The sequence below is a fragment of the Oryctolagus cuniculus genome, chromosome 7 (genome assembly GCF_051225735.1).
Source record: "Oryctolagus cuniculus isolate XC-2025 breed Fujian yellow rabbit chromosome 7, ASM5122573v1, whole genome shotgun sequence".
In the NCBI taxonomy this organism is placed as follows: Eukaryota; Metazoa; Chordata; class Mammalia; order Lagomorpha; family Leporidae; genus Oryctolagus; species Oryctolagus cuniculus.
In genome coordinates this window covers 108,088,853-108,101,527 of record NC_142873.1, presented here as the reverse complement: position 1 = coordinate 108,101,527, position 12,675 = coordinate 108,088,853, and the positions used below count along the sequence as shown (strand labels likewise).

The window sequence follows — 12,675 nt, the reverse complement described above, 5'->3', positions numbered from 1 at the left end:
ATGCTTTCATAAATTGATAAGCTAATGGTAGAACTTTTCAGTTGAAAATTGGATCAAGGAAATTAATAGACTTTCTTTTTTTAAAGATTTATTTATTGGGGCCGGCGCTGTGGCGTAGCGGGTAAAGCTGCCTCCTGCAGTGCTGGCATCCCATATGGATGCTGATTTGAGTTCCAGCTGCTCTGCTTCTGATCCAGCTCTCTGCCATGGCCTGAGAAAGCAGTAGAGGATGGTCCAAATCCTTGGACCCCTGCACCCATGTGGGAGACCCAGAAGAGGCTCCTGGCTCCTGGCATCGGATCGGCACAGCTTCGGCTGTTGTGGCCAGTTGAGGAGTGAACCAGTAGATGGGAGACCTACCCCCAACACTTCTCCTGTGTAACTCTAACTTTCAAATAAAATAAATAAATAAATATTTTTTAATTTGAAAGAGTTGCAAAGAGCGGGGGCGGGTCTTCCATCTGTTGATTCACTCCCCAACTGACAGCAATGGCCAGAGCTGTGCTAATCTGAAGCCAGGAACAAGAAGCTTCCTCGAGGTCTCCCATGCGGATGCAGAGGCCCAAGGACTTGGGCCCTTTTCCACTGCTTTTCCAGGCCACAGCAGAGAGCTGATCTGAAGAGGAGCAGCTGGGACTCAACTGGCGCCCATATGGGATGTTGGCACTGTGGGCAGTGGCTTTACCTGCTACCCCACAACCCTGGCCCCTAGACTATTTTTAAAAGAGCAAATTCTTGGGGTCAAGAAATGTTTTTAAGTTGTTCAAATTTAGTAATGGGAAAGGAAGAAAAATTTAAATAAAAGTAGCCTGTCACTTTGGAACCTTTACAATGGCAAAATTAAAAAGGTTGTAACATCTGTTTCTGATGAGGATCTGGGGAAACTGGTACTCTCAACCCCTTTGTATCATTTTTATATATTTTTAATATATTTTATATATATTTATATATATTTTATATATATTTATATATTTTTATATATTTTTAATTTATTAGTGAGAAAAATAATAGCAAGTGAATGCCGGAGTTGATTCATTACTCAAATGTCTGCAACTGCCAGGGCTGGGTTGGGTCACTCAAGCTGAGTGTCTCATGTGGGTAGTATGAGCCATCACTGTTGCCTCCCAGGGTCCGCATTAGCAGGAAGCTGGAGTCAGGAACTGGAGCTTGGTATTGAGCCCAGGCTCTTGGCTGTGGGATGGGGGCATCTCTGCATATTGACCATTAGGCTGAAGGTCTGCCCCTGAATAGCCTCTTTTAAAGGGAATATGACAATGACCCCTGAAGATTTTGTGTAAATATTCATTCAGCCATAGCCAGCGGAAATTACAGCACCAGGAGTGAGGTTGTGCATGCAGTGGTGCTTATTGCAGTATTTGCAGTGACCAAACTCCCAAGCCAACCCCAAACATGCATTGAGTATGCAGCTGCAGGGGAGTCATTGAAGAAACTTGAGAACACACACACACACTTCATCTTGGAATATAATATAATTAATACAAGCAGTAGTAAGAAGAAGCTGGTGCTTTTTTTTTTTTTTTTTTTAAAGATTTATTTAGGGGGCCTGCATCTGTGGCACAGCAGTTTAAAGCCCCAGCCTGCAGCTCTGGCAGCCCATACAGGCATTGGTTCAAGTCTCTGCTGCTCTACTTCCAATCCAGTTCCTTACTGATGGCCTGAAAAAGCAGTTGAAGATGGCCCACTTCCTTGGGCTCCTGGCTCCTGGCTTTGGATCAGCCCAGCTCCAGCTGTTGTAGCCATTTGGGGAGTCAACCAGTGCATGCAGGACCTCTGTCTCTGTCTCTCCCTCTCTCTGTAACTCTTTCAAATGAAAGATTTATTTTTTAACCTGAGAGTACAGTTACAGATAGAGGTAGAGACAGAGAGAGGTCATCCAGCCTCTGGTGTACTTCCCAATGGCCATAACAGCAGGAAGTGGGCCAATTTGAAGCCAGGAACTTCCTCTAGGTCTCCCATGTAGGTGCAGGGGCCCAAGGACTTGGGCTGTCTTCCAGTGCTTTCCTAGGCGCATTGACAGGTAGCTGGATTAGAAGCAGAGCAGCCAGAACTGCAACTGGTGCCTATATGGGATGCTGGTGCTGCAGGCTAGAGATTTAACCTACTGTGCCACAGTGTCAGCCCCAAGCACTTTACTTTTTGAAAGGAAGAATTTCCTGAAGGCATTATTGGATGAGAAAAGCAAACAGCAGGATGATCCCACTTTGGTGAAACAGTGACCACACTTTGTATCTCTGTGTGTGTGGTGTGTGTGTGTGTGTGTGTGTGTGTCCTTTAGCTTTATAAGATCAGGGAGAATGTTGTGAAGGTTTTATCCCAGGCTAGCAAAGAACATGGGGGCTGGGACTGGATAAGGAAATGGGCACAGAGCTGATGTTCATGTTGGGCAGTGGTGAGGGCTAAGGTGATCAGGAACTTGAACTCGAAAAAGAAGAGCCTAGTGGTTAAGATGCCCATGTCCTGTGTCAGAATAAGGGGGTTGATCTCCATCTCCTGACTCCAGCTTCCTACTGATGCAGACCTTAGGAGGCAACAGATAATGATCAAGTGCTTGGGTCCCTGTCACCCACATGGGAAGACCTGGATTGAGTTCCAGGCTCCTGGCTTCACCCAGTGCCAGAATTTGGGGAGTGACCCAGCAGATAGGACCTCTCTTCTGTCTCTGCCTCTCAAGTAAATGTTGAAAGAGTTCAAAATGTAACATTGATACAATTACTTAAAATTAAGCATATGTAAAGGTGCTGGCATTGTGGCACAGCAAGTTAAGTTGCAACTTGTGATATTGGCATCCCATATCGAAGTGCCAGTTCGAATCTTGGCCGCTCCACTTTTGATCCAGCTCCTTGCTTTTGGACTTAGGAATGCAGCAGAAGGTGGCCTAGGTGCTTGGACTCCTGCCACCTATGTGGGACACCTGAATTGAATACTGGACTCCAGGCTTCAGGTCAGGTCAGATCTGGCTGTTGCTGGCATTTGGGCAGTGAACTAACAGATGAAAGATTTTTGTCTGTCTCTGTCTCTCTGCCTTTCAAATAAAAAATAGAACTTTTACAAACCATATGCCTTATCATTCTGATAAAAGACCACTTCCCTAATTATTTCTCTAACAAGGACACATGAACTATGCATTAATTCAGTCTGATAATATTTAACTCCAGGTCTCAGGTGGTAGGTAGTAATACTTGATATCATTCAAAGGTAGAAGGGTAGCTTTGTGTCTTACTGGGTTAATGTTTATGGAGGAGGTCAGATTAGAATATAGTTGGAGCCAGTTACTACAGGTTTGAAAGATGGTTTCCTAACTCCTGGTTGCCATTGTAGGGAGCCTTGTTCATTTGGGTTAAGCACTAGTCTCCTTTTGAAGCTTTCTTTTAAAAATGTAAATAGTTCTATCAGTCATTCTTTTATTTGATCTCCTTTTCTTTTCCACCCCAAAAGACCATATTAGGAAAAAAATAAATGGGGAGAGAAAAGGAGTTGGGACAGTGTAGCTGGGAACAGGACAGTCCAGAACAGGTGCTTCACACTTGGCTGTGTCCAGTCCTGCTGATGCAAAGATTCTCATAAAATGTGAAATGTTTCACCACTAAGGGACTTGGTAAAGCCTTGGTCTCCCTCCTGCAGCATCTGCAGTCACAGCACCACTTCCCAAGTTAGCAGTGCAAGTGCTGGCCTTGGCGTATTCTACCAGTGCTGTGGCCAGGCTCCCGGGGAGGGGGTCCCTGGTGCCCTGGTTTCATTCTGCCTTGTCTGGGAACAGTGTGTTGTTTGCTGGTGCTCTGAGCTTAGCCGCTGCAAGCAGAATAAATACGAGGGGTCTGTAGGTGATATACAACCTTTCCCCACCTCATCTCTCTGGTCTTGTCAGGTTAAAAACCATGGAATGCACATGTGATAATTATGTAGCTCACCAGTAAATCTTAGGTGCGAGTCACATACTCCAGGCCCTGAGCTGTAATGGGATTTTAGTGCATTTCAAATTTATCACCAGTTTCTGATTATCCAGCTGAGTTGCCTGAGCCTCTTGGTTCTATTCTCGTCTGCCTTTTGACAGATTTGTTTTGTGCAACTCTCCTCCTCTAGTGACTAATAGTAGTTTGTGGTTCCTGAAGAGGTTAAAATACATTAAAAAATAGAATATATTTTATTTTTTAATTTTTTAAAAGATTTATTTATTTGAAAGGCAAAGTTACAGAGAGGCAGAGGCAGGGAGAGGGAGAGAGAGAGTGAGAGAGAGAGAGAGAGAGAAGCCTTCTATCCACTGGTTCACTCCCCAAATGGCTACAGTGGCCAGAGCTGAGCCAGTCTGAAGCCAGGAGCTTCCTCCAGGTCTCCCACGCGGATGCAGGGGCCTAAGGACTTGGACTGTCTTCCACTGCTTTCCTAGGCTATAGAAGAGAGCTGGATGTGAAGTGGAGCAGGTGGGACTCAAACCGGTGCCCATATGGGATGCCCACATTGTAGGTGGAGGGTTTACCCATTACACCACAGCGCCAGCCCCGGGTATATTTTAAATTATAATTTTTCAGTTCCCAGAATGTTTGTCCCTGGTTATCATGACTATCTGAGACATATCTGTTTTGTTACCCCTTTACATGTGTCATTATTTGATGTAGTAAAATAAAACGTCGGAAGCTACGCGATAGGTTTGCAAATGTGGCAGAGGTGGTACTAATGTGTCTTCTGGATTAGCGATTTTTGCTGTTTATACCAAGTTGGTGGTTTGAGACATTTTATTTTCGACATCAAGAACTCGGGCTTCCACAAGGCAGCTGCAGGAGTATTTGCAGGGCCAGAGTGATGTTATCTAAAGGTTTGTTGGTGGGGGAGGTTGCATGGAGTTTTAGACTGAATTAAAAGTGCCATTTATCAGCAGCACTGGGACATGTTTGGAAAGATCTGAGCAGTTAATGTCAGCTCTCAGGAAAAAAGGTTAGCATTCTATTTAGAGTGCTGCTTTTTCAACTACCCTCACCATTACCACTGACACCCAGGCCTCACTCATCATATGATGGGCATCCAAGGTCAATACGTGGTTTTGTGCAGCAAAGTTCTAGCCCGTGGTGTGGCTCCATGGCTGGCATATTAACCGAACGGTTCCTCTGGTGTTTAGGGAATTGATGACATCACTGGTGAACCATTAATCCAACAAGAAGATGATAAACCTGAAGCAGTTGCTGCCAGGCTGAGACGGTATAAGGACGCAGCAAAGCCAGTCATTGAACTGTACAAGTGAGTGTGCTTCCTTCTTGTCGTGATGATGGATCCCCGGAAGGACGTCGGGCTGAGGCGGGCTGGGGTTTTTTAGCTCAATAGACTTTCAAGGCCCAGTGCCTCCCCAGAAGTTGGGTTGAATGCCGCAGTTACATGTGGGAGATAAAAGTTGTTTGTTTTTCCTGAAACTGTTAGAACACGAGGACTTAAGCCTGATCATCTCTATTTATCCTGGGTGTAAAATTGCATCTAGAGTGATTTTCCTTTTCCTTTTTAAGCAACTGAGACAATGATCTGTGCTTTGATGTTCTTCCATGTAAATTACTGGTTGGGATAGAAGATTAGGAAGGGCTTTTGGCTTGGCTGTGTCTGTAGGGAGTTTAGCAAAGACATGCTAAAACCATAAAGCTGACTGCAGAGGTCAGGCAGGTATTGGAAATGAGTCTTAGACCTGGTGGGAGATGTGTCAAACTGGGCAGTTGAGTGACAGATGAACTGGACAGCTCCCAGGCTGGTCTAGCCAGTCATCCCTCAGAGGTACCAGACTTGGTGTGGCCAGGGATTCTTGTTTTTTCCGGAGAGGCAGAAATCTGGCTCCTTGTATGGAAAAGAAAATTTCCAACCTTTATATAGTCAACAAACAAAAATTTTTAAAACAGCAAGCAAGCCAAATAAAACCATATGCTGATGCATTATTGCACAATACTTTATCGCCTCTGCTATAGTCAACTTCAGGCTTTTTGCGCACACACACACACACACACACACAGACACACACCCAATAATTTATTTTTTTTAAAAGGAGAGACTGAAGGAGATATTCCCCTGCTAGTTCACTCCCCAGATGGCTGCCACAGCTTGTCTGGGCTAGGTGGAAGCCAGGAGCCAGCAACTCCATCCTGGTCTTCCCACGTGGGTCACAGGGGCCCACACACTTGCCCCAAATAATTTAGCAGACCTTTAGATAGCAGATTCCCATTATGATACATCCTGTGTTCCATGACCCACTGTTGTTAAGTAGCAGGGATTTAAGGGTGCAAAAATTTGTCAGTGGTTTGCTTCTGAAAAGTATATATTGGGGGCAGACTTGGGATTGCTCCCATTATGTTATACTTTGATATATTTTATGGAGAAGGGGAAAAAGGTAGCATCATGGCAAGCATGGCAGGATTGCAAAAGCAATGTACTCATAGGCACGCCTAGTGGAGGTGTTTACACATTTAAAGGGGGCTGTCAAGGCTCTTAGTGATGTGTGGTATAGACTGAGACTGTGTTGGTTTTACAGGATCTTCACCTGTCCTGATACGTTAAAAAGAAACCTAAATGCCTTTCTTTGTTGGACTTTGTTGTTTTTCAGGAGCCAAGGAGTGCTTCACCAGTTTTCTGGCACGGAGACTAATAAAATCTGGCCTTATGTTTACACACTTTTCTCCAACAAGATTGCACCTATTCAATCCAAAGAAGCATACTGAGCCTGCCCAATGGAAGAACCAGGAAGACGTGGCTGTTCGTTCAGTCGTGTGTGTAGTATTGGTGCCGTGTCCAAATTAGAAGCTAGCTGGGATAGCTTGCAGCATCTTTTCTAGTTTACATGGTGAACTGATAGGAAAACTAATGAGTAGCACGAGCTCATGAAGAGGCCCTCCTCTGCCTTCCGAAAGAAGGCTCGCCTACATGTGCTTCAGGTGTCTCCACACGTGTCCAGCCCTTCCTGCGAAAGCAAGTGCAGGCTGGAATTCAAAGGGTGCGGAAGCTAAGTCCGGCACCTTCTCTTGCCCACAACGGCAGTAGTCTCTGGTTGTCCCGTCCCCATGGCTGTTGAACCGCAGGCTTTGTCTCAGGTTACCTGGCATGTGCTCCCCCTAGTGACAATGGAATGGAAGCTGTTGCTCTCAGTGGTTGCTTCTCTGATCTTGAGTGACCGTGCCCACAGGTCCCCCCCACCCTGCCCCCCCCCCCCCGTAGGAGTGATTCCTCCTTTTTTGCATCCATGCATAGGATCTTTGTTTTTCAGACATTTAGGAGGTAACAATTTGGCTTCTATTAATTTTTAGACAGTATTTTTTTAAACTTGTCTTCCCTCATTGTAGCCCATTAAATAATGTGAGTAGATAGTGATCACTTTTATTGCTTTCCAATTTCCCTAAAAGCTGAGAGCTAGGGGACTCCATTGAATTTCTTCCTGTACCACAAATGGAGCTGTCAGAGGATCTGACTTAAACTCTTAGTCTGCCTCTCGTGGGCTCACACTGCTCCTTTCTTTTATTATGAAAAATTATACCCCTAAGACTCTTTTAGGGAACCTCCAAAAAAGAAATGGGAAATATTCACCTCTGTAAATTTTGAAAGACCTTGGTATAGAAATATAAGACCATAAGGAATTACTGGACTAATAGCATAGGTAAACATTGTATTTTGAAAATGCTGCTAAATGTTGATGCTGACAGTGTTTTTCTCCTGTGAGTGATCCAGGCACGTTATAAACAGTTAGTGAAGGGAATGAAGCCTTCGGGGATGAGGAAAATGTTGCACTAGCCATGCCTAGACTGAATGTGACAGCTTTACGATTACGGGAAAAGCAAAATCTTCAGTTCTTTTCTATTCCAAAGATTCATTCCATGGGGTGGCCCTAAAGTCTAGAAATATAGATACTAATATCCTGTCATGTATTATAATGTAATATCAATAAACCAAGACTTGCCTGGTTTCTGGACTTGGTGGTTACCTCATATAATTCTTGCTCTCCTATGAGAAGGAAAATGCTATTTATTCCTGATGCCTTAAAGATACATACCCCTTCTTCATGCATCTTGACTGTCCCCAGGGAGCTTCCTTTCTCCTCTGGGGAATGACTTGTGTCTAGTGTTTCATACCAGTAAGAAAATGAACCCCCATTTCAGCACTTCAGGTGGTGTTAGTTACAACACATTATTTGCTTTCTGGAAATGTCCCAGCAAGTCCCCAATCAATTCACTGCCATAGATACTCTATATGCCAATGAGCACATCTTCCTTATAGATACTGCCCAAACTCTTACTGGTTCCTCTCCCTTTGTCACTTTGTGTGAACCTTCTTTAGCTACCTTAGTGGAGATAGGGATGAGTGTCTTCCTCATCCATTGAATCCTCGTGAAATGAGATTGTTTACTTTTTTGGTGTATGCAATGAAAGCGCCCAGTTCAGGTCTACGAAACATCAGTGCATTATATTGACTTTGAGCACTTTAGAAGAGTGAATGCCAGTGGATGGAGAGAGGGTGGAGATCAGACATGCAAACAAAGCTCAGGTTTAGGCAAAAACTGAGATGAGGAAAATTATACAATTCAGAGAAGTATCATAGAGAGGATCTGCAAACTAGGCAAAGTTATTTGGATACTTCAGAAAAGGAAAGTTTGTGGGTTTTTTGAAGCAGAAAACTATTTAAGCTTTTTTTCATCATTTGTCTTTATGATGAATTTATCCTCCAACAAAAGTATTGCCTTTGGAGTTTCGGAGAGAGAGATGGAAAATGGCCTGATCCCTGATTCTATGCTCTCAAACTCTATCCATCCACTTCTCCCTCTTCCCTTCCAGCTAAATAGACCGTTGTAGCCAACATGGACTCGGTCTCAGTGGGGTGTTTGCTGCCGCTGGGATTGCCCAGCTGGTGAGGATCCTTTGCTAGGTAAGATCAGTAAGAGACACCTTTCCCGCTGTCTTTGAAAGATGATGGCTGTTTTGTGTTCAGTGGCCTAAAAAAAAAAAAAGAAAGAAAAAAAAATTCTGATGAACAAACTCTGTAGTCTTTCCTTAAATAATTTTTTTAAGAATTATTGTCTTGAAAATATTTTGACAAAAATAAAATGAAAGGGACATCTTTCCTTGTTTTCTTACGCCGTCCATGCAGTCCCTTCACATGCAAGCAAAGTAAGAGGTTTGGATGGTCGTACCTGACCTCACACTCTGTTCTGCCCAGCTCTTGGTTTAGTTTGCTTTCCGTTGGTCCTGCCAGGCTTCTCACTTAAAAGCCCTGTTGTGTTTAATACTTTCTAACACTAAGGCAAACTTATGATAGGTTCCATTTACTGAAGCCCTGCACAGTGACTTTTACAAACAACTAGTGGAGTCTTTTTAGCATGCTATGAGATAGACAGGATCTCATGCCCATAAACCAAATAAGCCAGGGTCATGGATGGGAAATGTCTTGCCTAGGCTCCTGCTGCCAGTGAACTGTATATTTTGGGACTCAACCCAGGTTTTCCTGATGTGGAAACCCTAGTTTATTCCTGGTTGTTAACTACCTGTGTGCTGTCCCAGGCAAAGCCAGGCTCTGAGTGTGTTTGGTTTTGCTTATGGCCTCACATTAAGACCAGCATAGTTCTCTAAAGTGCCATTCACCGGGGTATGAGACTGCACCTTTTCCCCCCTTTGCTTTTAGCAAAGGAAGCTGCTAGAGGAGAGTTTGACCCTTTGGCCCTCCTCCCTACATCCTCATTTATAAATATAATAAAAACACTTATTAAAGTAGGCTTGGCCTGGGTCAGGCTAATCTTTGGAGGAGGCAAGCCCTTGTCGCTCACCTTCCCTTTGGGTGTGCCCCCTGAAGGAGCCTTTACCACTGAGCTATCCCTAGCCTTGGTGCTCACACATAGGCCTGGGCTCCTTGGAGCTGTCCAGATGCCACTCATGTTTCTTCCCTGAGATCAGAAGAAATCACTGTCTCCTCCCCCACCCAAACAAGGCCTTGATGATAAACTCATCCTTTGGAAAGTGCTAGCAGGTAGAGAAATGGTGATTGACCACCACTGACACACAGGGTGACCCTGGTCTTTTGTATTATCACCCCTGTGTTACATTACACTTGAACATGGTTTTGGATGCCAGATTCACACCTTTGCCTGCCATCTTCCTGGTGGCAACCCTCCCGGGAAGATTCGATTCCTGTCTTGTCTTTCCCCAGGGATCACTCCCCTGCCACCCTCCAGCAACCAAGCTTAAAGGAACTCTGAGATCACCTAAGGGGTGTCTGTCTTTCCGGTAGGGAAAGAAAAAGGTAAGAAAAGCTATAGGGAAGGCAGAATTCTTATGGGAGAGACATGCTGCTACGGTTTTTCCTGCCATGTGAAATGTTGTTGACACAGCATAATTTTAGGTAGAAAGATGCGTGTGCATACCATAAGTAGGGCATTTATAGAACTTAGTTCACTGGATGATGAGCTCAGTATTTGACTTCAGCTGTTTTTAGAGTTTTAAGTTGCTAGAAGTTGTCGCTGAGATCATAAAGACTGGTGTTTCCAAATGGGTTAAAGCATAGGCATTCTTAGTAGTCACTGTTAGCACTCATGCTAAGTGCATTACATGCATTGTCTAAATCCTCAGTGATCACTTAGTATATTCAATATTTCAATTATCTTGCCTTCTGTGTTTAAAGACTAACACATTCCTGTTTATTTAAACATAGGGCTTAGGAAATTCAAGAGGGCCTTTTTTGTACCTTTAGCTAGTCTGAGCTCTCCATTCTCATCAAAAGGTAAAACAGTGTATTTGTTGCAGCCTGGAATCTTTGCTTTTGGAGCTCTGGTGATGAGAAAGGACATGGACACTCACTGGGCTGTACACAGTGTGCACAGAGAGCACATGCCTCATCTGTACCTGCTGAGTTAGGATCTCAGGAGGCAATCGCTGGCACCTGATGAATTGTGTGTCGTCGCTTTTCATTTAACAGTGCCTCTTCTTGCTGCAGTAGCTTTTGCCAGAGGGGCGATTCATGAGGCTGAGTTCTGTGCACTGCATGAATTACTTTCTCTCTGCCCTCTTTTTTTAGTAACTCCCTGGCCTACTTGGTTTCTCAAAAGTTGAATCAGTCATAGATACTTCTGTTGACATGAGAATGTGATCGGCTCATGAGTTATTGTTCCTTTCAGTGTACAACTGACCCAGCCTGGTTTCCAGATGAGAAATGTGCAAATCCAGATGTTGCCAAACCATGAGGCTATATTTCAACTATCAAAAAAAATCTACTTCCTGCATGTGTTCAGACAGATTCCAATTAAAATTGTTCTTCAATGCCATAACTTATATCTCTTGTAACAGATTGCACAATTCTTGCCAGCATAAATGCTATTATCTGTGTGCTTCAGAGAATGCTTCAATATGATCGTGTGTATGTGTGTGTGTTGTAAGTGAGAGATATGGGAGAACATTTGCAACGGGTGAGAGCTTTTATAGGGCATGGATATGAATTCCTCCTCTGGTAATAATTAGGCTATTCCACGAAGCACAGAGGCAATTCTTTAAATAAAAGATTTCTGCTTAAAATTATTCAAAGGAGCAGCCCACCTTGAAGATCATCCCTGGGGTTGGTGTGTCTCTACTTTGTTGTGTAAAACTTTTGTTTCTTTCATTTTTTAAACTTTGGCTCTCAAGTCAGAAAACATCTATTAAATGAAAACAAACTTTTATATTTAATTCAGAGAAGAGTAAAGGGAAGAAAGATGAAAAACTCAGTCTTTATGTAAATTCCAGGGATGCTAGGGCTTGGAGGGCTTTTCTAATTTTACGAGACTTTGTACTACTGATGTTTATATATTCTTGTTTGGAAACGAACATGTCTCTGGGGCAGTTGTTGGTGGCAATGGCATTCCACTGTGATCCCTCTGGAGCTCCAGTCAATTTTCTAACCCAGTGGCTGCGTCCCTTTGGTCTGCTGTCCTGCGAGGTGTCAGGTTTTCCAGCTGCCATGCATTTCCCATGAGCTGTTTCTTGGTGTGACAGTTGCTGGCCCTCTCAGTCTGGGTGTCTGTGCTTCTTAATGCCAAGTGTCTAAACCTGTACGTGCTACCCTAATTGTTAATTGTATTATTGATCATTTTGATGATCTTGCTTGAAGATTGATTCATACTTTTCAATTTGATAGAAATAAAGTTTTTTTTCCTGCTTACAACTAGCAAATTCATTTGACATTTATATGGCTTTTTACGTGGAACACTATACGTTTTCAGATACCCTCATTTACACCACCCAACACGCACTGCATCCTCAATGGTGTTACCTCCAATTTGCAGGTGAGGAAAATAAGGCACATAGTGTTAAGCGGATAAGGTGACAGTTAGCAGCAAGCAATTTCCTGAACCCAGCAGTGACGATCCCCATGCCTGCCTGGCTGCCTGCCTGGCTGCCTGCTTTCTTGCTTTGTTTTCCTCCCTGTCTTTTCTTGCTGCAGTTCTTTTGTCCTTACAATTTTTTTAAAAAACAGGGAGAGGGAGATATCTTCCATCCACTGGTTCACTCCCCAAATGGCTGCAACTCCATCCAGGTCTACCATGTGGGTTTCAGGTGTCCAAACACGGGCCATCTTGCGTTGCCTTCCCAGGCATATCCAGACATATTAGAGTGCTGGATGGATGGGAAGTGGAGCAGCTGAGACTCGAACCAGCACCCACATGGGATGCTGGCATTGCACACG

At 43.9% G+C, this 12,675-nt stretch overlaps 1 protein-coding gene across 8 annotated transcripts in view; it reads left to right on the top strand.

Annotated features, from left to right (window-relative positions):
• The window catches only part of AK4 (adenylate kinase 4), a 151,679-nt gene extending 139,526 nt beyond the window's left edge, over positions 1-12,153 (top strand). For all 8 annotated transcript variants that reach the window (XM_089300498.1, XM_070078355.2, XM_089300497.1 and 5 more), the window contains 2 exons: positions 5,132-5,250; positions 6,590-12,153. In XM_089300498.1, the coding sequence (XP_089156624.1) occupies positions 5,132-5,250; positions 6,590-6,704 (234 nt within the window). In that variant the 3' untranslated portion in view covers positions 6,705-12,153. The remainder of the gene's footprint in view (positions 1-5,131; positions 5,251-6,589) is intronic.
• Positions 12,154-12,675: the final 522 nt, after the last annotated feature.